The sequence below is a fragment of the Nipponia nippon genome, unplaced genomic scaffold (assembly GCF_047370975.1).
Source record: "Nipponia nippon isolate SJK-2023a ecotype South Korea unplaced genomic scaffold, ASM4737097v1 scaffold_6, whole genome shotgun sequence".
NCBI classification, from domain to species: domain Eukaryota; kingdom Metazoa; phylum Chordata; class Aves; order Pelecaniformes; family Threskiornithidae; genus Nipponia; species Nipponia nippon.
The window spans coordinates 42,861,046-42,884,784 of record NW_028262380.1 but is presented as its reverse complement, the minus strand read 5'-3'; the positions used below and the strand labels follow the sequence as shown (position 1 = coordinate 42,884,784).

Genomic DNA, 23,739 nt, shown 5'->3' with positions numbered 1-23,739 from the left:
ATGAATTGCTTATGATTTGTATTACAAATACAGCTATCGATATGTGTGCACAAATCCTTTGAGGAATAATATGTACTGCATAAATGTCTAGAATAAATGTTGTGTGAAGTACCAGTTGTTAGGAAAAAATAAGACAAAGGGAGTAAATGCTTTCGTATTTTTCTTTAAGTGAGTTCAGGGTATTGCCAAGCGCATACATTATATCAAGGTTTCCACTGGCAAGAAATACCAGTACATAAATGTTATGTGTAGGGTAATATAAATAGTCTGAACTATGGAGATCGTGAGCAGCAAGTTTAGTCTGAAAATGTCTTGCTATACTGAGTTGCTCCTACTTAAGGTTGAAGATTTGTTATCTGTGTATAAGCCATCTGTTTGCTTAAGCTTTAAGCTTTAACATTCAAATAAATAAAATCATACATTTCCAGTACAGTAGTAGTAGTCAGCAATTTTTTTTCTATTTTGGCTATATTTGCTTCAATATGAAGGAAGACAGCTAAGAGCCTAAGGAAACCAGTTTGCAATTAAATTGGCATCGTTATGATTTCTGGAACTGTCTAAAGTACATAGTTACAATCTTTATCAGATAAGAAAAACTGCAGTAGTTTATTACAGAGAATTCTCAACTCTTGAAGTGAAATGCAAAAGTAGCATAGTTTTTTCTTTGGAATTTAAACATTAAATAAAGCAGTAAATGGATATGAGGTTATTGAAAATACTTTCTTTTCCAGGTGCCAGTTCCACAGATTCAGAGAGTGAAAGTTTAATTTTCAAATCAAAATCTGGAGCTATGCCACAGTAAGTGTGCAAAGTAGAACCAATGATGTGTAAATGTTCTTAATAAGGGGCACTGGAAAATCTTTGGTAGTTTTAGATCTGAATAAGCATCTGGGGTATATTTGTCTATGTCTTGTCTTTTCTCCTTCTCTCATGTGATATAAATGTGTAGTATTATAACTGTAGATTGTATTAATGTGCTTTTTCTGGCAGAGAAACCTAGCCCTACCCTGACAGCTCTTTTGTTGATATCAACTTTCCATATTCAGGAGTAACTTTAAGTTAACCAAGTCTTCATTTGTAATCACCCAGCCCTGTGCCTCCAAAAAAACATGCAGAGGCCTACAATTAAAGACACAAAATACATTTTAGTTTGTGTCTTAAATCAGTACTTTTTATTGGGTGTGAAAGCGTAAATTAGCCAAAGACTGTGTTCTACTCAAGCTTCCTCCAATGTTGATCTTTTCAGCTGATAATGACATATTTAGAGATGTAGAAAATACAAGGTGGCTTATGGGTTACAAACGAACATATTCTGATTTCAGATCTTATACAGTGCTTGCTGTTTTGTTTTTTTTTTTTTAAGGGCCCAAAAGAAAACCACCTCCGTTTCCTTGACAATAGGGTCTTCTACACCAAAGTCTGGAGTCACCACAGCTGTAATTCAACCTATCTCTGTGCCCAGTCAGCAGGTATTTTTAGACACCAATTTTTAAATTACATTTTAAAATCTGATTTCAAAATTTGTAACTCCTGAAAAACTCTGTCATTTTGAGGAGTTATATTATTATCGTAGAATCCTAGAATGCTTTGGGATGGAAGGGACCTTTAAAGCTCATCTAGTCCATCCCCCCTGCAATTGGCAGGAACATCTACAACTAGATCAGGTTGCTCAGAGCCCCATCCAGCCTGTCCCTGAATGTTTCCAGGGATGGGGCATCTACCACCTCTCTGGGCAACCCGTTCCAGTGTTTCACCACCCTCATCATGAAAAATTTCTTCCTTCTATCTAGTCTGAATCTACCCTCTTTTAGTTTAAAACCATTACCCCTTGTCCTATCACTACAGGCCCTGCTAAAAAGTCTGTCCCCACCTTTGTTATAACCCCTTTTAAGTACTGAAAGGCGGCAATAAGGTCTCCCCGCAGCCTTCTCTTGTCCAGGCTGAACAACCTCAGCTCTCTCAGCCTGTCCTCATAGAAGAGGAGTTCCATCCCTCTGATCATTTTTGTGGCCCTGCTCTGGACCCGCTCCAACAGGTCCATGTCCTTCCTGTGCTGAGGACCCCAGAGCTGGAGGCAGTGCTCCAGGTGGGGTCTCACCAGAGCAGAGCAGAGGGGCAGAATCACCTCCCTCGACCTGCTGGCCACACCGCTTTTGATGCGGCCCAGGATAGGGTTGGCCTTCTGGGCTGCGAGCACACATTGCTGGGTCATGTGCAGCTTTTCATCTATCAGTACCCCCAAGTCTTTCTTGGCAGGGCTGCTCTCAATCCCTTCATCCCCCAGCCTGTATTGATACCAGGGATTGCCCTGACCCATGTGCAGGACCTTGCACTTGGCCTTGTTGAACCTCAGGAGGTTCACGTGGGCCCACTTCTCGAGCTTGGCCAGGTCCCTCTGGATGGCATCCCATCCCTCAGGTGTGTCAACTCTACCACTCAGCTTGGTGTCATTTGCAAACTTGCTGAGGGTGCACTCGGTCCCGCTGTCTGTGTCATTGATGAAGATATTGAACAGCACAGTTATTGAACTACAAACTTACGTTATTTTATTAAGAATGACAATTTAAAAAAATTAAGTATGTATCTAGTGAATGGGGCATAAAAGTAAATATACATATGGATTCTTACATAGTGTGTGTCAACACAGCATGTGAGCAGCTGACAGATCTGGTGATGATGAAAATTACAGAGTATATCACTTAATAGTGACTTGTTCCAGTTCCAAAAGAATGTCATAGAAATGAATTCCTACAATATTTTTCAGCAAAATTTTTAAATTTTGTTATTAAATTAAATATTGCTGTCATTTCTCTGGGTCTTTTAGGAAAAATTAAATTTTACTATCTAGATGTTAAATGTAGAAAATCAATGGTCATTAGTTTATACTAAGTTTTAATGCCACAGTGGATGACTTAGAGTTTGCATGTAAATCATAAAATACAAATAAAATAAAAATCTCTGTTAGACTGTACATGGTAAATTCTTTTCCCTTCCTTTGGTTAACCTTGATTAGCTTTTAGGTACCTGGATTTATTTATTGCTACATCAGTCAAGGGATGTAATAAGAGGAGAGGCAAAAATGCTTCAGTGCAAAGGACTTACTTGAATGATATTAACAGGAGTCAAACTCTCAAAATACTTCAAGGCAAAGACAGTTGGATACAAAATTCTCACGGGAAGTATAGAAGCCTTTAAAGCTTGCATTTTGATTTCAGAAATATAACAGATGTGAAATAGTGATGTCACTCAAGAAGCGTGCTAGAATGAGAACACCATAATAAGACTGTGCATTTGAGAGTCTGAATTATTGCATAGATATATGCAGGCCATATTATTGAAAACATTATTCTTTCCATTTTATAACATTGTTGCATTACTTTGCAGGTTCAAAGCCCTACTTCATACCTGCACCGTCTGGATGGACCCAAGCCTAGCTATTCTGCACCCATTTTTACAAAGGTATGTTTTATCCATCATGATTTTTATATCATACTCCTATAGTCCAGAAGGAAATATCAAAATGATATATACTAATGCAGGAATGTTTGATCGTATTAGAACTTTTACAGTTTTCATTACCCTTTTCAGTATTAATGACTTCCTAAGAAAATACTTTTCCACTGCAACAATGAAGTTCTTATGCTACCCTGTTAAAATCACTAGTGGAATTACATTAATATTCTGTATATGTTTGTCTTATGCCCATGACTGTCCTTCATTGAGAAATCTCTGTAAAATAAAACAAGGTAGGCATCAATTACACATCACGGTCATGATAAACTCTCATTGACAATAATGTATTTACTGGCAAGAACAAATAACACAGGCTTTTTTACTTTGTTTTAGAAAAAAATCCATGCAGGTATGTTAGTTAAAAAAACAGTTCAGATATTCTTCATTAGGATGTCTTGTAAAATGTAAGGCATAGAATCATAGAATCATTGAGGTTGGAAAAGACCTTTATGATCATCGAGTCCAGCTGTAAACCTAGCACTGCCAAGTCCACCACTAAACCATGTCCCTAAGCACCACATCTACCTGGCTTTTAAATACCTCCAGGGATGGGGACTCAACCACTTCCTTGGGCAGCCTGTGCCAGTGCCTGACTGCCCCTTCAGTGAAGAAATTTTTCCTAATATCCAATCTAAACCTCCTCTGGTGCAACTTGAGGCCATTTCCTCTCATCCTATTGCTTGTTACTAGGGAGAAGAGACTGACCTTTCAGGTAGTTGTAGAGAGTGATAAGGTCTCCCCTCAGCCTCTTCTCCAGGCTAAACAGCGCCAGTTCCCTCGGCCGCTCCTCACAAGACTTGTGCTCTAGACCCTTCATCAGCTTCCTTGCCCTTCTTTGGACACGCTCCAGCACCTCAATGTCCTTCTTGTAGTGGGGGGCCCAAAAGTGAAACAGCATTCGAGGTGTCGCCTCACCAGTGCCGAGTACAGGGGGACGATCACTTCCCTAATCCTGCCAGCCACACTATTTCTGATACCTGGGCTTTCTAGTAGGGAAACTTTTATTTGGTATTTCTTAAGTAATTATTTAAGTCAATATTTATCTTCACATTCATCCCAAATCAAACTTTAGAACTGGGAATTAGGTAACAGCAAAAAGGACAGCATGTTTCCCTAATCTTTAAAATACAACTTTAATCGACAATATGTTTTGCATTGTACCTCAAACCATCATTTCCATAGCAGTAACTATTATTTAATCACCATTTATTGAAGTCAAAATGAAGAAAAGAAGGTATTTCTGGTTTTTACTTCAGAAAAACAGTTGATGAAAAGCTAATATGGAACAGCAAGTAGTGTTACCTAGAGATAAGTAAGAGTAAGCCCTGTTCTCCACAACCTGGAGCTTGGCTCCATCATATCCCTCTCTCATGTCAGGAAAGGTCTGATTCTGTCCCTCGTAATTCTGCACTGACACTGCAGGTATTACAGGAGAGTGAATAGTGGAGGTGCAAGGGGTTAGAGAATGTGATTACTGCAAGGTAGGGAGGCAGGCAACTTCCTAGTAAGAGTGGGAAATAGGAGAAATCCAGCCCTCATTCAGAAACTACCAAAGCAATCAGAACTCTACTGTTCTTTCCCAGTCCTCATATCTCTTGTCCTTGAAATCCAGTATTAACTGGCTTAAGCCAGTTGGGACATACCAACCCAAACCAACTTCAATTACAGAAGAAATGAACCAGATATGAACAACAAAAAGTATACTTAATCCAGTTTCCTGACGTAAATTTCTTTTTATACAAACTTCAGGGAACAACCTAAAGATTTTTAGGTTTCCATGTAACAAAATTCTTATGTATTTGATTAACTAGAGATCTATGACTAGTAGCTGGGGATAACTGAGCTTAGACCTAATTTCAAGTGCTTTGCTGCATCAAGGCCTAAAACTTCATTAATAAACTGGAAAGGGAATGGGACAGCCAGTACAGTAAAAAAGACTCGTTGATTTATAATCTTAAGATGGATAACAAAGGCAAAAATAGTGGCTGTCTCCTGTCAGTTCTGTTACTTAAAATACTGTGTTTCTCCTCTCTCACTGTAGTTCTTCATCAAAGATTTAGACTCTTCCTGAAATTTTTCAGATGTATGTAAGAATTTATTACAGCCGTAATACTGTCTCAGAAGGTATCCATACATAAGCTAATATATCCTAATCATATTTGTGTCATCTAATTTTGCTTGTTTGGTTATAAATGGCTCAGAGGAAAAGCAACTCCACATTCTAGAGGTTGACCTGAAAGCAATGCAGCTACTCTCTCAGGACCGAGTCAATCAATGTGTAGTTAGTTGCAGAATTTTCACTTTGTGGAAGGATGAAAAATGAAAGGTCAGACTGCAACTATCTGCTTGTGATGGTCTGAGGAATTAAATGCTTCTACACCTTTTCCATCTTTGGTCATATTAAGAATGTATTTGAAAATAACCTATTTAGTCATTTTTAACTATATAGCTGATATATTAAATTTAATCAGAGTGAAAATACAGCTCAGAGAAAATGTCTATTGCAAAAATGTAATGACACAATAAAATAAAGTTGGGAAGAAAAGGAACGAAAAGACTATTTTTAAGAATGTAAAATACTTCAGGTTCATTTGAATTGTGATTGTTATATTTCAGGAGCTACAAAACTCCACAGCATCTGAGGGACAAGTCGTGGTATTGGAATGCAGGGTCAGAGGACCCCCTCCCATTCTTGTTAAGTGGTTTCGACAGGGCATTGAAATTCAAGATTCTCCAGACTTCAGAATTCTCCAAAAAAGTAAGGCAATAATCTGAAGTGGCTACTTTTGATAGAGGGTGGGGAAAGATCATGAAATGAGTCTGTCAGGATTGAGTTTTGGATAGACTCCTCTCTTCCTCACATTTCAGTAATTATAATGGCTAGAAGTAATAATTGACGTACTGCCACCAACAGAGAATTTAAGTCTTCCTTATTTTGCAATGTGTCTGCACAGATTCTGTACTTGTCTACAGTATTTCAGTATAATATGTTCATTCAGTATACTGTTGTTTATTAATGTAATCTCTAATACCATTTTTCTTGTTTGTTTCCCTTCCTTATGATGTGATATGCAGAGCCACGGTCTGCAACTGAACCTGGTAAGAATCATATGAAAAAATAATCTCTTGATTCACTAGCTCTTTGAGTTTGTACTGACGCCATAAATAGAAAAGTGTTTCTGCTGAGCATTGGTAATATGAAACTCCCTTAAAGACAATGTTTCTTTATCACACCTTCCATATTCTACACTGTCCTTTACATCAGTTCCTTTAATAGTTAAACAGTAAATTCAGCAAGGAGAATCTCACAGCTTAAACATTGAAGCAAACTTCATTCTCAGAAAATGAGTAATTTGCATGCTACTGAGGAAAAAGAACAAATCCCACAAAATTCCATTACCCAAATTGTACTCATAAGAGTTTCATAACACCCAACCACTAAATGCTAGTTTTGCCAATCTAGCTTGGCAGATGTGAAGTGTCTCAAATGCAAGTAAAAGCTGGTCCTCAAAAACAAGGGCACATTGAATTTCTCTAGCCGATTCGCAAGATAGAAGTCCTTGATTTCAGCAAGCAAAAAGTGTTCTTCCAACTACAGGTTTTCTCTGGCTGCTTCATTTTCCCATTATGCATCATTACATGGTATGGTAGTTTCTTGAATAGTAAGTGGATGCTAAAAGACTGAGAATGTTTGTTCTTTTCTTTAATGTTTCTAAGTCAAACAACATGTAGAAGAGAAGACAATGATACACTCTGAGCCTTGCTTTAAGAGGGTGGCTGGTTGTGCTTAAATATGCTTGAATTTGGAGAGGGTTTTAATTATGCAGTAGAAAGATAAAACAGAAAAGTTTTCTATCTAAGACCTGGGTACTCCCAAAGAGTGTCTCTGAACTGAAGGACCTGAGCAATGGGGGGATGTTTTAAACTTTGAGTGGTTGCATTGGCAGTCTTTGACTGCGGGGAGAACAGACTAAGCAGCTGAGTGATGTTTATAAAGTAGCAGTGTGGCTATGAGGATATGGACTAGGAAAAAGCAGTGAAGGGTTAATGCTAGGAGAAATGCAGCTTTCTCTTAGCTTTCATGGAAAGGAGAGGAGGTGAAGAGGGAAAAAGCTTCTGCTTTTCTTTGTCAGTTATTCACTGATTTTCTTACGGCTTCACAAAATTGTTATCTACCTATTTTACTTCATGACGATCATACATATACATATATACACACACGTGTGTGTGCACACACACACGCATGCTTTATCCTGACAGTTAGCATTATTAATTGTGGTGTGCAGCATCATCACCTCTAGTAACAGCTGATGCCCGAAATACATGTGACTGACTGATTTGATTTATGGAGGTTTGAAATGTGAGCCATGTGAAGGAAAGAAGAGTGCTGGAAAACCAGATTAACCTCTAATGAGGAATTAAAATATGTCCAAGTGCTAACAATGGGCTATTGGTAGTTTATAATCATAACCCAAACTTTAAGGTTTAAAAATTGTAAGTTATAGTACAAAACAGTTTGAGGAGAGTTTCAATATCATATCAAGCCTTTGGATATGAAAAGAAATAAAGGAGAATACATTTGTGTTGAAATATGTTCAATTCTGTATCTTTCTTGGAACATACTCCTGTAATATATATATATTACCAAATAAGTCTCCCAACTTAGTTGTTTTCTTGATATTTAAAAAAAAAAAAAAAGTCGGATCAATGGGTTGACTTTTTTCCCCTTCCCAGAGAAACTTATTTGCTGTCCAAGTAGTAACATCTTTTCTAGATTTAATCTACCAAGGCTGAGAATAGTACCTAGTATATCCAGCTCACTGTTACTAGGAGCTTCTTTTCTACAGAATCACTTGAACTGCATTCACTCTCTCCTTTAACATGATAGAAAGTATCTGTAATGACTGAAAGTTTACACAAAAGTTTCTATGAAGTCTAAATTTACTAGCATATGTTAGGGTTTTTCTTTTTAATATCTAATTTGAAACTGTTCTGTCAAAACTCATAATCATCAATAGCGTTTGCTTATTTTTGGTAATCTCTTTTTACGCCTTCACCCTCTTTAGGCAGCATAACGTGTATAATGCTAGATTAACAAAATATTTTAGAGTAGGAATGCAGTGTTATCTAGTAGAAAGGAGAAGCACTTGTTTGCTTGAGACAAAACGTTCAAATTCCATTGCATGAATAGTTGAGTACAAAGGAAATTGTCTATTATGCCTCATGCTAGAAGATTTTTTTTTTATGGACAACTAAGTTATTTTCAGTATTATTAGTTGCAGGGTTCGTATAGCCTATCTGATGGATAGTCATGATAAGTCACAAAGCTAACAATTTCCTTTCATAACTACTACCTGAAATGGGAAATAGAAGGTGGGATTCTGAGTCCAAAAAGATCATCACTTTGCCAGCCCTCTCACATACCTGCACCATCATGTTGATGGTGCTGAATGCTCTCCTTCCCATGTCTGGTTAGCTTGCAGACCCTGGGGAGAATGAAGCCTTCTAAAGCATATTAAGGAATGAATCCTTACGTGAAAAGTGCATTTCTTGAGTTTTCACAGGTACAGAAAAGTTATTTAATATCAAGGTATCTCATACCACTCTCAAGGTAGGTGCCAAGGCAAGAGTAGGAAGGCATCTCAAAATACTATTTTGGTATCTGTATTGTTGTGGTTTAATAGACAGAACAGTAGCAAATGCCTGACAGCAGTCTGTCTGTTGTTTTTTTTTTTCCATGCTTGTAATTCTTTTGTAATATATATTTATAAGCACTTCCCTGCTACCGAAAACCTATGAAAGAGTTTCAGTTTGGTATTTTGTTCTCCCTGGATTCATTGAGCTAAGTGCTATCCCTGTAAGATTTGTGTGTCTATCAGTTCCTACTTAGCCTTATTAAATAATGTGAGTGTCTTACTCTCCAGGAAAATTAATGACAGTACACTTATCACTTATTGGCTTATTTGTGTAGGAATTGACTCTGTGCATGAAAAGGGAATGTAAATAAAATTTGGGCAAAATGTAAATATTTCCCTTTGGCATAATTGATGAGCAGTATTTTGTGTATTAGTAGTAATACTGGTAATAAGTAACACTGTTTTTTAGGATGTCATGAACAATCTTAAAATTTCTACAATAGGAAGCTGGGTGGGTACCAGGAACATAATAGGTACAGCACTGCTTTGCGATGCAATTCATACTCTAAGCCGCCAGACAAAACGATACCTGCAGAGCAAATTCTTCATAAGCAAACTCGCAACTGCTGTTCAGTGCAGGTGGTGAATAAGTGTGCAAGACTGACAGGGAAGCCAACATGCCTATGCTAGATAAGTATTCAGAATTTTGAAAGATGGACGTGATTTTTTTCAGAAATTCATTCAAAAATTTTTCCAAGTGTACAACTTCCATGGAATGTTACATAAATTGTAACAAGTAGTGTGACTTTAATTGCTGGTTGCCAACCAAAGTCCAACTCTCAATAAACACTTTATAGTGCTCAAAAACATTGGTTACCCTTTGCAAGGTCAGTACTAATGACTTAAAACAAAACTGTTCCATGAACTCATACAGGTAAGAAATTAAGAAGCAAGGGGGTGGCTGGCTACTATTTTGGGTACATTCTATCCACCCTAATGTGTTTTGCACTCCTTTTTCTGTCTAGACAGAAATCAGTTTGCGTCACAAATCTCTCCGGACTGCTTTGTGAATTAATAGCTAGTCAGATTACTTAAAGCAAACATCACAGTTTGTCAAATTACCTGCTCTGTATTTCTTTCTTGGGCGTTTTGACTTTATACTGATTGAATCCTTCAAAGAATAGGCTGCCTGAGAATGAAAAATCCCATGGAGTCATTTGCCAGCTGTTGATATTTTGACCATTACTCAGCTGTCTGGAGGCAGCCACAAACTGTATTGAATTACATTAAAACAATTGTCTAATGGCATGTAAGAAGAAAACTATATGAAGTAATTCTTCTTAAATTGCCAGGGAATTGCCACATATACATGCTTTTTTTTTCCTAAGCACAATACTGTGTATGTTCACAAAAGACATCTCAAAAGATAGTCATCACTTCTCTTGGATTGTGCTTTCTTGTTCCCGGTTTGGCTGCTGTGTTCCAGAGCTTCAGCTCTAGTACATAACGCCCTTAGAAATCCCACCCTATTTCTGCATGATGCTTGAAACTAGAAATATATGGCAAATGTTACAGAAATCCTTACTGCCTCCCCACACCAAAAAAATCAGCTTTCTGATAGCTGATGAAATTCAAAACACAGAAACTTCAGTAGGTCAGCATGCATGTTGGATCCTTGCATTTTTTAATGAAAACAAAAGAATTATGACGAAGAGTCTGGCTTTCTCTTTCACTGCTCAGCAGCAAAGAAGGGCTTGAAGAGAGCAATCTCCAATGAGCTATAGCTCAAGATGCCAAATGAAGAGAAAATCTGAAAATAAGCTAAAATTGTCCTTCGTTAAAGGTGGTCTGATCAACCTATGCACTATTGCTTGTCAATTACATTTTCAGTTGTACTCTGCACTCGCAAGGTGCCTACAGAATTCTGGTCCTGTCAGTCATCGCATCTTAAGCCTGACTGCTACAACTGTCCTTGATTGTTGATCCTTCCAAATTCAAACTAAACCTCTGATTTTTTGTGCTATGTGTTTTAGAAAAATTGCTGCTATTCCTCTTCAGTTGTAAATATTTAAAGCTTTTTGGGGTACATTAATCATCACAGTTATGTTGCTGAATAGGTTGATTTCAGCTTTGATGTATACACCTGACTTAACTTCAAGCTAGCTGGCTTAGGCATCTACAGCACCATAACTGCCTTAGTGTATGCTTTAGCATAAACTTGATGACCCTGATAAAGGGCTTAATTTATCCTCAAACCTGAACACTGCTTTAGGGACTAAAGTCCATGCTGCCACAGCAGTATTCCTATTTATTGTACCTGAGCTGGCTAGATAGCAGCCATCTTGTGCATTGATTACATATGCTGTAACCTAGGTTCTGTACCCTAAAACTGCATTATATTGCCCACAATCACATTTGCTGTTGTTCAGTTTTCTTCTCAGTATTTTGTAAGTGCTGTTTCAGATATCTTCAAACATAATCGGTTCTGTATATCTTTCAAAAACTTCTCTCTTCATTTTTTGAGTGGCATAAAGCCTATTAAATAAGCTAGAACTGCTGCCTGACTGGGTAAAGGTGTATACAATAGTGATCATCAGAAACAGGTAAATTAAATACTTTTTTCATTGTATTATTGCAAGTTAAGGCATCTACAGGTCTGCAACACCACCATCTATTATGCTACTCTGCATATTCAGTTCTTCTCTATTATTTTCACACTTGCCTCTTCTCTTTACATAACAGAGGCACAGATACCTAAGTTACCTGATGGACACATTGCTTTGCCATTGAACTGTAGTTAAACATCTGATGGATAGGGGAACAAGAGGGAGAATAAGAGACAAGGTCTACAAGATGACAGGGTTGTGTTTTGTTGGAGTTTTTACCAGGAAACCACCGCTGTGACTACCTGCTGTCTTTGTGTAGCAGAAAACTTGCAGCTTTGAACCTACATCTATAGAAATAGCTCTGTTCATTGCATCATAACGAACAACTAGTAATAAAAGACCCCACTTATTTCCTAGGACTGTATGTCCATTACAGTGGAGGAAGCTAATGGTCCCATTTGGAGATGAAGGTGCAGATAAAACAACTACTCTACCATTAATGTAATGCATAGAAACATTCTGAAGTAAACACATTGCCAGTGATGAAATTTGTTAAAATGCAACAGTTTTCTGTTTTGCCAGAGATTATTCTTCCTAATGGACTCAAGAACCATAAAGGGAAAGGATTACTCTGTAAAATGTAATCTTTCTTTCTAAGTAACGGACAAAATAGTCAGTACTTGCATGCCTAAGCATTTTACATGTTTCAGTGAACAGAATGCTTTTGTATTCATTTAGTCAAGTGTTAAATATGTTTTAAGGCCCTGAGAACAGCGTTTCAGAGCTGCTTTCTGGAACACATTTTTGTGATGAAATTATTTGTCAGCTGATGATTGCCGGGAAGTAGAACAGACATTATTTACTTCAAATCATCAGAGTCTACTTAACACAGTAACAGAAAGAAAAATAATTACATAAGTCAGGATGTAAACCTAGAAAAATACTCAGAGCACTGTGCATTCAGAGTGTGTTATGGAAATCTTTAAAGAATGTTTCTTTTGTCAAATTAGTATTTTATTTCTATGTTTTCCACAGTAGTAAGCCTTTTAGCAAGGACCTGGAGATCAGTGATTCTTGGTTTGGGGGGAGCAAAATTAATAAAGACAATGGCAATGTGTTGCTCGCACATGCTTTTTGCCCGAGCTGCCTTTTGATTAGTCCTTAGGGGTTTTTTATGTTTTTGCTTTAGCCAGTTTTCTCATGATTGGTCACAAATGTGTTGTACTTTGCTCATCCAGCTGAGAAGACTGTTTAAAACTCCGATTATTTTCATCACTAATTTACTTTCAATTTCTTTTACAAGGATTACTGCAATTTACCATGTGTAATTTTCAAATATACCACTTCGGTAAACAAACCACATCATGGTGGAATCCATTAGAATTCTTTTATCACTGAAGAATGAAGATCAGGTCTTCTCATGTGATCGTTTTCCATACTTCAAAAACTGAAAGAACATGATGCATTAATTAGCTCTGCTGTTTGGAAAATAGGAATTCTGCTGGTTGGTATATTTTGTAGTACCTTTGCCCTCATTCAAACAGCAGTTCTCAGCATGGTAGGAGTGATTTTCTTTTGCAGTCCTGAAATACCCAGCTTTCAGAATTCTGCTGTTAAATGAACAGGAAACTAGTACGCTGCGTGTATCAGATGGCTTCCCCAGAGTCAGGTCAATCCAGGAGTACGCATATGTGGTTAACAATATAGCTTCAACTGCTTACGACACACCAAGACTCTAAAAAAACCCTGATCTCAGTAGTTCAAAAACTAGCTTGTGTTACCCATTACTTTCCTGATAAGGCCTTTCATGAGTCATTAATCTTCATCTGGGTCAGATAAGATCCAACGTGCTACAGTATTACCAGACATGCTGCTTGCAACTACACAGAATCACTGGTTTATGTTGCCAAGAAAAAGCATGTTCTGCTGTCTGAAAAACAACTCTGTGCCAAGTCTTTAGTTAGTCATTCATTTTTAGCCCATTTCCAGTACAGGAAGTTTTTGGATACACTGTCATTTATAATTGGAAAAATTCCGTAACTTTTTTGTTAATTGTCTAAATGAGACAGTGGTCTGCCATTCCACAGTGAAAATTAGGAATGAAAAAAAAAAAAAAAAGAACTATTAGAAAATGTTTTCCTTCTTTGAACTAAAAGAAGTGAAGCTTACCTTACTGAACCTCTTCTACAGAAAAATTTTCATGTGAAAGTTACTGGAGTCTGAAATACACTTCCTCACTTTTCAGTTTGTTTTTATTAGCTATATTCCATTCATTTTGTGATAATATGTGGCATTCCATGTAAATGTCCAAAATGCCTTTTTTTTTTTTTAAATGAAACTGAATTCTGTAAAACTTCCCTGCTTTTGTTTTGAGACTACAAAATGGGCATAAGCAAAAGAAACTCCTAATTAATTAAGGAAACCTACAGCATAACATTGTCCAGGTCTAAAATTATCTAGGTATGTTGTGTAAACACTAGGATTATTTAGATTAGGTATACTGTGCATTTTTTTAAAAAGATTAGAATACCATTGCAAGTAGAGATAAAATAAAGTGACTTCTTTGAAGAATCTGGAAAAAAATATGCCTAGATAATTAAATGTGTCTATTATAAATGGAGGAATTGATTTAGAAAACATTACTGTGGGACCCAACCTGAAATATGAACAGTCCAACCTTCATGCAAGTTTTCTGACTGAGGCGCTGGTATAATCAAAGCATATACTATGGCATATCAAAGTAGAATGAACAGATCAAACAGTCGCAGAATATGTGTCACAGCATTCTGAAGAGTTTCTGGGGATGCTGTTTTGTCCTATATTTTCAATTTATCCATTCTCACTGCTGTGCAGACAGAGACAGAAATTATCTTCCCAAACTCTACATAAGGGGAATATTTATGCATCCAGAGTTTTTAATTCTGGTCAGTTTATACAGAAAAGTTAATTGGAAGTGATGACAAAATACTTTCTGGTTTTACTAGGAATGGGATTTGATCTGAAATGTTGTATTAAATACAGAAAATTGCAGGGAAAGAAGGAATGATGTGACATTCATATTGGTGGTGTTATTTAGAGACCCCAAAAAGAGGCTGCAAATATTAATTGTGTATGGAAACAAATACATTGATTTGTATGAATCAGTACTATCCTGCATAAAAATGAAGATATTGAGTGTGTAAAATGACTGCACAGACTTGTGATTGCAAAATTACAGTTCAAGACAGGCCCCTTCTGAAAACTTAGCTTGGTGAATTTACTTGTTTTAGATACAAAGTGATTTTCATTAAAGCCGTTTATGTTGGAAGCCCTTCGGCAGTTCTCCCAGCATTTTTTTTTTGTATAAGGAGTACTTTTTGGTGTCCTTCTAACATACAATGCAAAAACATTACATTACTTTGAATAGTTTATGATGCAGTTTATTTTTCTGTTTACTTCCAGAAGAGATATGTACCCTTGTAATTGCAGAAACTTTTCCTGAAGACTCAGGACTTTTCACATGCACAGCAACAAATGAACATGGTTCAGTAACAAGCAGTGCACAACTAACTGTCTGCTCAGGTATGTGATGAAGGGAAAGAGAAAGTTTTAATCATAGATCTTAGATAATTAACTTACCTGTGAAGTTATCAGTCTGCTTCCCTTGTAGAAAAGGGCTGCTGTAAGACAGGGGTCTTGTCAACCTCAGAGCATTCATATAAAACAAACTGAATGTTTTTATTGGCTCATTTCCTAGTTTAATATTTTTGTTCATGTAAAATACTTTTTTAAAGTGTCTGCCACAAGCCTGGCAGATTCTTAAGCATTAGGGTTCTGGGACTAGATGGCAGCAGAGGCAAAATGAAAGCAGATGAAATTATGCTACCAAAGGTGGCCTATGCCTTTTGTAAAATAAAAAACTGTAACATGGTATGTTTGGTTTTGTAATATGGTTACATACATATTGTGGTGGAATGCACTAACCCAGCAGTCATTGCAAACATGCCATGTATACATACATCCTTCAGTATTTTAAAATGGTTTGTTCTTAAATGATGCTGAGACTCCGGGAAGAGGAAATGCTGTTTCAGATGTTGTGTCCCATAGTACTTGCCAGTCTCAGTGGCTGGATTCCTGGAATAGATTTAGAGGGATTCATAAGGTTCCTTATTGTGCCTTTTGGATGGGGCAAAGTCAGAAAATGAACAGCCAGTCATGTATCTAATTCAGCATGAATTATCAACAGGGGGTCTAGAAAAATATCTGCACAGAACCAAAGAGATCTCAGCTTTAACAACCTGAAAGTACAGCATGTATGTACCATGTCCTTTGTCTATGACTTGTCAGAGAGACATTCTTTCTGATTTCTTTCAGCCAACTCAGAAAGTTCTAGTCATGAATCACTGACAAGAGACTCCAACAGTGATGATTTCCATCATTTCCCACCACTTCCTCCAGTTGAAATCAGCTCTCTTGAGCTTCTTCCTAAGAAACATACAGAGACCCACCAAGCAAACAACACGGAGTTGAGATCTGGTGTGACAGCCCTTCAACTACAGCTCAATTCATCTGAGGAAAAAACAAATGGCATCCATCCCATTCATGGAGTTAATGGAATGATTAACAAGTCAAATGGTGATAAAACCATCCCACCTCCAGCTGTCTTGCTTTCACCCACAAAGGAGCCACCACCTGTGCTTGCCAAACCAAAGCTGTGAGTATTTTTTGTTTGTTTTTTTGCTTCCTATAAACGCGATATTTGTTGAAAGCAATTTTTTGCCTGGAGCAATTTAGTGTTAGACAAATAATGGATAATGACTGTGCTTGTCCCTTGAACAGTCTTCTTACTGCTGTGATTTATGTCCCAAAGAGCTGAATACAAGAAAGAACTGTTTTCTTTCTCGTAGTGCTACATCGAAGTGCATTACATATACAAAATTCTATAGAAAGATTTAAGATAAAGTCACAAAAAAGAAATAAGTGGTAGTGGCTGTTGCTCTGTGCTTTTTTTTCTTAGTCACTGTACCTAAATGTCATAGGGGCCTGAGATTCTTGCATGCTCTTCCTTTTTCAACACTGGTTAGCTGTCTTTAGTCTGAATGTTCTTGGTTTTATGTAGTCAGTGGATATTCAGGTGTGTGATGTTTGTAGTATTTCTTACATTTTGTTTATATATAACATGTAACTCATTCTGCTGTCAGACAGATTACAGTGGCTCTTTTGTAACTGAAAATCTGAAAATGAAAAGCTCAAGGAGGCTAAAGAGAAATAAGTCAAAAAAGTTGTAGTAACATTTTTACTTTACGTTAGTGATGATACCGTACTTACGCAAGAGTGATCTTATGCTGGCTGTTAACTTATAGCTTGATTTTAGCATTGCACAGACTCCTTGTTTCCATCTCCCTCAAGAATCAAGAAAGAGTGTGACAAAGTGACTAAAATCCTATTTTATTTCATTTGCATCAATAATCAGAAGGGATTATTAATTATAAAAATATGTTTAAGAATAAGCATGACATGGTCTTCAAGCTTAGCAAGGTCATTTTCTTAATTACATGTTTTCACAGGATAACTTGCAAAATATAAAAATGCTGTTCTTTTAGTAATCACGTACTGATTTTAAACACACAAAAATACATGCTTGAGGCAGCAAGCCAACAGGGTTCCCTTTCTGCACTCACCACTTTTTTCTTTCTGTTGCTCTTTGTCATTCTAAGCAGTCTCTGACAATTGTAGAAGAGAAGGAGGAGTGGGAGAAGTAGAAAGACAGAGTGGTGGAAGAATAGTATATATGGTGGCGATTGCATGTATGGGAGGGAGGTTGCTGAGGACGGCAGCTTGCAGATGATACGTGGCGTGGAGTGAGCTAGGCGGTCCTGTACCCAGCACATCTGTTGCAAGACCCATTTGTGAAGAAAGGAGATAGCAGCTCCAGCAGAGCAGTAAAAATCAAATTTCACCCCAGAGCTTTCTTTCCCAGAAGGCAGATTGCCCTAGATAAAGGAGAGAAGGCTGTGTAATAGACTTCCTATTGCATAATGTTCTCTGCTACTTGTGCAAAATTTGTTTTGCTTTTAAACATAGAGTCAACATATAAACAGAGGTGAACGTTGTATACGACGATGTGAGAGAGATGCTATTACGAGAATCCTTTCGGTTGCTGATGTCCAAATTGATGACCTTGGGCTATTGCGCTTGAGTCCTATATTTTGCCATTAACAACACTTGATGTGCAAGAGACTGATCTTGATTGCAGTCAAGATACATGTTTTGCTTGGCCAAAGCCAGTGTAAGTCTATGCTGCTGTCAGAAATGGAAATCTTGCCTTCCCCGAAGCCAAGTATTTTGCTCCCAAGCATAGTGATAGCGTAAGAAAGGGAAGAAGTGCTAACAGGAGGAGGAAAAGAAATGTCTGGCTGCAGAGACTTAAAATCAGCTTTCAGCACTTGGGAAACTGCATCCCAAGTCAAAGCTAACAAAATAATTGCACTAAAATTAGCTGAGTAGTAAAGTAGCTATCTCAACCATGAGAGTGATCCCTCTTGAAGAGAACTCATCTATGGAGTTGTATCTGTCTATACATCTGCAGAGTGTTAGTATCTGATGATAGAAGCAGCATATATTAGCAATGACATAACAGCAAACATGTTTATTATAATTTTTTTAAATTATTTAAACATTTAAAGTAATGTTGGCTATGTAGAAAGCTTGAAGCTTCTGAATATCATTAGTGAGTTTTACTTCTGATGAAGACTGACTCTGATTTTAAATTTCCTAAGGAACCTTTTCTTTTCAAGCTTATCTCAACTCATAAATTACTTAACAGGTTTATCTGTGAACACTCTGAAAATAGTTTATTCAGCCAACAATGAAAGTAGTTGCAAAGAATTTGGGAATGATTGGATGGTTTTGGTTTGGTGGTTTTTTATTAGTATTATTATTATTTTTAGTTTAACAAGAAGGAGAGACTGAGTAGCTTCTTGAAGTATGAAATACATTTGCACCTTGGCAACGCAGCTGTAACCAACACCTGTAAATATTGATTTAACACAATTCAGTGCAATGCAATAGCTGGCATGCTACAGAGAGTTACTGTAGTTGTTTTCAGGCTTGAAAAGTGTTTTTAAAGCTCTACAAAATGCTCAGTTCGTGGTTACAGACACTAAAGGTAAATAATCCTTAAGCCATAACATTAGTTGTTGCCTCAGTCTGGTGCTGAGAATATTTAAAACAGAGTTTAATGTGATAATATACAGGATTTTCTGAGGAAAAAAAAATATATATATAATTAACTGGGAAAGCAGTCAATACCAGATATTTTGCTAACACAGAATTTAGAAGACAATAATGCTAAATATGGTTAAAAGGCACAATATTTTGTCACACCTTGTTTTCAACATGAGTTTATGTAGACAAGAGAGGAAGAACTGTTGAACTGAGACCAAAACACCCAGATTTCTGCAATTCTGATCTCTGCTGCTGTGACCTGTTTGAAAAGGTTGAGTGTGCATTCGACTTTTCCAGACAATATTGGTGTAATGCACAGATGAGCTTTCAGAAGTGTCCTCATAAGTGTATGGTATCTTCAGATACTTTGCATCTCTCAAAATTAGCCAAATAAGTGTTAATATTCATTTCAGTATGTGAAAGTGCTGCCTTAAACCTCTCAAAATCCTCAATCTGAATGTCCGCAAAAAAGGCAGGACGCTGTTCTGTAGAACTATTCATGTAACATGTCCATGGTTTCAGATGAAGAACTTCCATTCAAGTGGCCTAGTATTATTTTTCCTGTTATTTTTCCATGTGTCTGTTAAAGCAGTAACAGAAAAGATGGCATTCATATGGATACTGGATGTACCTATGTACGTGATGTTAGTCGACTTTGTAACAAGCCGTCAGTTCAAGGTTCATAGACTCAATGTGATTACAGTGTGGTGCCAGAATTTCCTGACCAGAGAGCTTCTCTTCAAATGGCTGCTGTTTTATCCTCTTTGTGTTGGAGCATTATTCCAGTCTGTCATATTCAACGATCAGAAAGAGTATTAGCTTAGCGGGAGTCCTTCTCTTCCATGCTTCTCCCTTGCAGATGCAGAGAGCAACTGTAGGTGTTGATAGCCGCCTTTCTATAGTTAATCCATTAACATAAACTCTAAAGAAGCCAGCAGGAAGTGACATATTTGACACCTTTAAAATTAGCACCGCAATACCTACCTCTGTAGAATGATCAACGTGTTTTTCATTGCATTACTGTGAGAAGTAATATTCTTCACGGACATGCATCATGCATGCCGTGAAGTAGATGAATGGGCAGAATTCCCGAATTCCATCTCACCCAGTTCTCTTTGACAATGGGTTTTTTCAGTGAAAATGAAAGGCAAGTATTAATTTTGTAAAAAGAATACCTGTTAAAAGTGAAAAGCGGTAAGATGTAATTTCTTGCAGTTTATGAAGTTGTTGATAATTAGTATTTCCTTCAACAGACATGGCTATATTGTTTCCTGTTCTTGTCTGCGATTTTGGGTTTTTTAAAATGTACGGAAAAGTCTTAGTTTTTTAAATAATACACAGAAGAAATTAACCATAAACATAATTAAAAAGATATCAAGCAGTTTATATGTAACATCAGTAAGGAAAAGCTGAGATTATAATTAAAATTATTTCTTAGATAAGGAGTTAATCGAGTTGATATGCATCGGAGTCACTGCTGTGTGAGTTGGTAGAATTGCCTTAACTAAAAACACTTGTGTTCATACTAGTTGTGAAAGTGATACTATTTCTTGAACTGAATTATTTGTCACTTCAGCCTCCACTCCTCAGCAGCTGAGTTTTCTTTCATGGTTTCTTCTGTTTTGTAATCGATGCCTCAGACATTTTTGCTAAGATGCTAGTTCAGTAATTTCTAGAATGTCTCTATGCCCTTTATTAAAATGTTTATTTCACTGTTTTTCACTCATCACTGAAAGTGGTAAGTCACTGTCTAGACTATATTAGGAACAGCTGAATAGAAAAAGAACATGTGAGAATAGCCAACAATCCAATGATTAGTGCCTTGGAATATACAAAAATCAGGTATAAGTCCTTAGTCTGCCTAAGAGAGCCTACACCACTGAAGCCCAGACACTTGTGCTGGGAGCTTTGAAGGCTTCATGTTTGTTCTTATGCAGAACAACATTATTCTGGAAATGGTGAGAAGGTATGTGATGTAGGAAAACTATTTTCCATCCAGTTCTACTAATGTCTAGATGAATGTGATCTGCTTTAGTGGCCTAAACTAGGAAAGACTGACCACAGAAATGCTCAGCTGGAATGTTAAACACTGATTTATGTAAGTTTTTGTTTGAAGTCACTGCATCTTCTGATAAAAACCTGAATAGAAGACCATTCTTGCGTATTTGAATGACCCACAGAACAGAGCTCTGCTGCCATTATTTGTATGAAACAAAAAGTAACAGAGCCTTTCCCAACTATGGGAAAGACATTCCTCACTTCTTATATGCGATTCAACAATGACCTGTGGCCTAGTGGGTTTTCCTTATTTCTCCAAAAGTTAAGTTAAAAAACAAAAGCAGGTATTATTAAGTTTGAATTAGAACTGTCAATCAGAAATATATACAGTATATATTCAAGATTTATTTGCTACAGCAAAATGTGGGAAGTGAAAGCTTCGTCATTACAGAAATGCAAAAAGAAAAAGAAAACATGGTTGTTACAAAAAATTGTGAAGTTATACAAACAAATAATGATTTAAATCAAAAAACAATAATTTAAAATTCCATGGAGTCTGAAAATTCACATTACAAATATGTACTCTTATAGAGAATAAGACACTGGTTAGCATCCCCCATAACACATTCTGATAGAAAAAGGGCGTAAAGTAATATATAATTGAGGTTCCCATATTCCATAAGGCTGAACAAAATTCAAAGTTGTAAACATTCATAGTATTCTACTTGGAAATAAGCAAGAAAATCTTAGTCTGTATAAGAAAATTCTGACACACTTGTCTTGTCTAGGAGTCAGTGATTACAATAAACATGTAACTTTGCATTCATGAACAAAGGTCCATCCAGGTCCACTTCTTCAGTTTCTTCTGCTGTGCTCTTTCAAGGTTGATAAGGACCTTTGCATCCTTATCTTGCTCATAAAGTCTACCTACAGTAAAACTTTGATCTACACGTATTTTCTACTGTAGTAGAAATAACTAATGCTAACAAAATTTGCTGAAATATAAAGCAGAATAACTGCACACAAAGTTAACCACTTGATTATAGTACATGTCCTAAGCATTTTCTACATCTGTTTTCACAATTAATATATGAATGGTTCATTTGTAGTGCTTTCATCTTTCTCTCTTATTTCATACGAGTATTTTTTTAACAGGATTAGAGATAAAACAAGGAAAACTTCTGTGAAGAGTTTCCATTTCAGTGGCTACTAATCAACAGGCACTTGCTATACTAGGACTAAGGTTTATGATTTACTAATAACAGATTATATATAAAAATAGACGAGGCTTTATGAGAGAATATACTAAGAAATAGGGGTTTGTCTCCATTTTCTCAGACTATTTTCTTACACAAAAGTTGCAAATCCTGAGAAGGAACAAAAAAATATTATAATGCCTCACGGCACACCTGTAGACTGAATACAGTAGATTGGGTTAGTTTAAACCAAGGTATTAGTTGACTTCCTTAGTGATCTCAGATCGCTGTGAAACACTCTGAGACCACTGGGAGATGGAAGACAGGAAATGGGAAGTGTTATGAAATGTAGATTGAAAGTCACATTTATTTATCATGGTTTGTATCTCATTGTTTTAAAGAATGAAGGCAGTGTTGTTCAGTTTTTACCAAAAGAAGATAGATGAGTAGAACAAAGTTTCTGAGCGTTTTGTGGTATGTTAGATTGATGTTTGCAGGTAGGAGAGATGAAAAATTAGACAGGCGATAGGATGTTGCAGCTGTAGATACAGCTACCTGTTAAAAAAGTATGCAAGGAGACCCAGTGAGAGGACTAGAATCAAAACTATCATTCTCTTTTCTTCAAGTTATTATGATGCTAAATCCTAAATCTTCCTACAGGTCTTTAAGCTGTTCTATCTTTATTTCTTTACGACTAAAAGAACACTTCTAAAAGCATGTCTCTTTCCTAGAGAACTGTAAACAATTTAGGCACCATTTTTCTTATGAGAAAGAACAGCCAATTTTGCTGGGGAAACTAGATTGTCTGTACTTAGTATGTTAAAAAAAATGGAAGTATAAATACATAATACTTGTGTGAAAATGCTGCAATTGAGTTGTATCAAGTTGTATCAGCTCTAATGGAACTGCATGAACTTGAAGAGATATAAAACTGTTCCACTTCCACCCAAAACAGAGCTTTCCCTTCTGTAACTACTAATCAGATGGATCTGATGCTGCATATTAATGATCCATTTGTTAAAACTATCCTAAATTCAGTTTTATGAGACAGTTTGAATCCCAGTGACTTTCGCGATTCCTCATTTAGACACTTAAAGTTACATGAAAATGCGTGAACAATTTCTTTCATATTTCTCAAAATAGTCACAAATAACTTGAATATTGAAATGATGTGCTGGTCGGTCTGCTGTTAAAGGCAGCCTGCTCAGGCAGCAGAATGTCACTTTTTTTCCCAGTTCCTAAAGGTGACTTTAATGAAAACCTAAGAACAGATAGTAACTTGAAATTGTAAATAAAAATCAGATTTTTGTGCTTGTTCTGCTTTCAGTAACTTTAATTGCCTATTTCAGACCAAGGAATAGCATGATCCAAAACCAGTGGCAGTTGTTGCTGAGAAATTTCCTTTTTACCAATGCCTTTGTTAACATAGTGTTAAAGGGTATATGTAAATGAACTTTAAGCCTTTTAAAATCTGTAGCAATAGAAGTCTGAATCTCTTTGTAACAATGGATATCCACAACAAGGTTAAAGGTAGGTGAGAAATGTATTTCTTAGGTTTTTTCTTTCTTCTTTTGGCACTGATGT

The 23,739-nt window shown here is 36.7% G+C and overlaps 1 protein-coding gene across 5 annotated transcripts in view; it reads left to right on the top strand.

Moving 5' to 3' along the window:
• PALLD (palladin, cytoskeletal associated protein) overlaps window positions 1-23,739 on the top strand; it is a 213,311-nt gene that overhangs the window by 81,259 nt on the left and 108,313 nt on the right. For all 5 annotated transcript variants that reach the window (XM_087736095.1, XM_009474784.2, XM_087736094.1 and 2 more), the window contains 7 exons: window positions 732-798; window positions 1,364-1,469; window positions 3,385-3,459; window positions 6,130-6,271; window positions 6,589-6,612; window positions 15,197-15,316; window positions 16,109-16,448. In XM_087736095.1, the coding sequence (XP_087592221.1) occupies window positions 732-798; window positions 1,364-1,469; window positions 3,385-3,459; window positions 6,130-6,271; window positions 6,589-6,612; window positions 15,197-15,316; window positions 16,109-16,448 (874 nt within the window). The remainder of the gene's footprint in view (window positions 1-731; window positions 799-1,363; window positions 1,470-3,384; window positions 3,460-6,129; window positions 6,272-6,588; window positions 6,613-15,196; window positions 15,317-16,108; window positions 16,449-23,739) is intronic.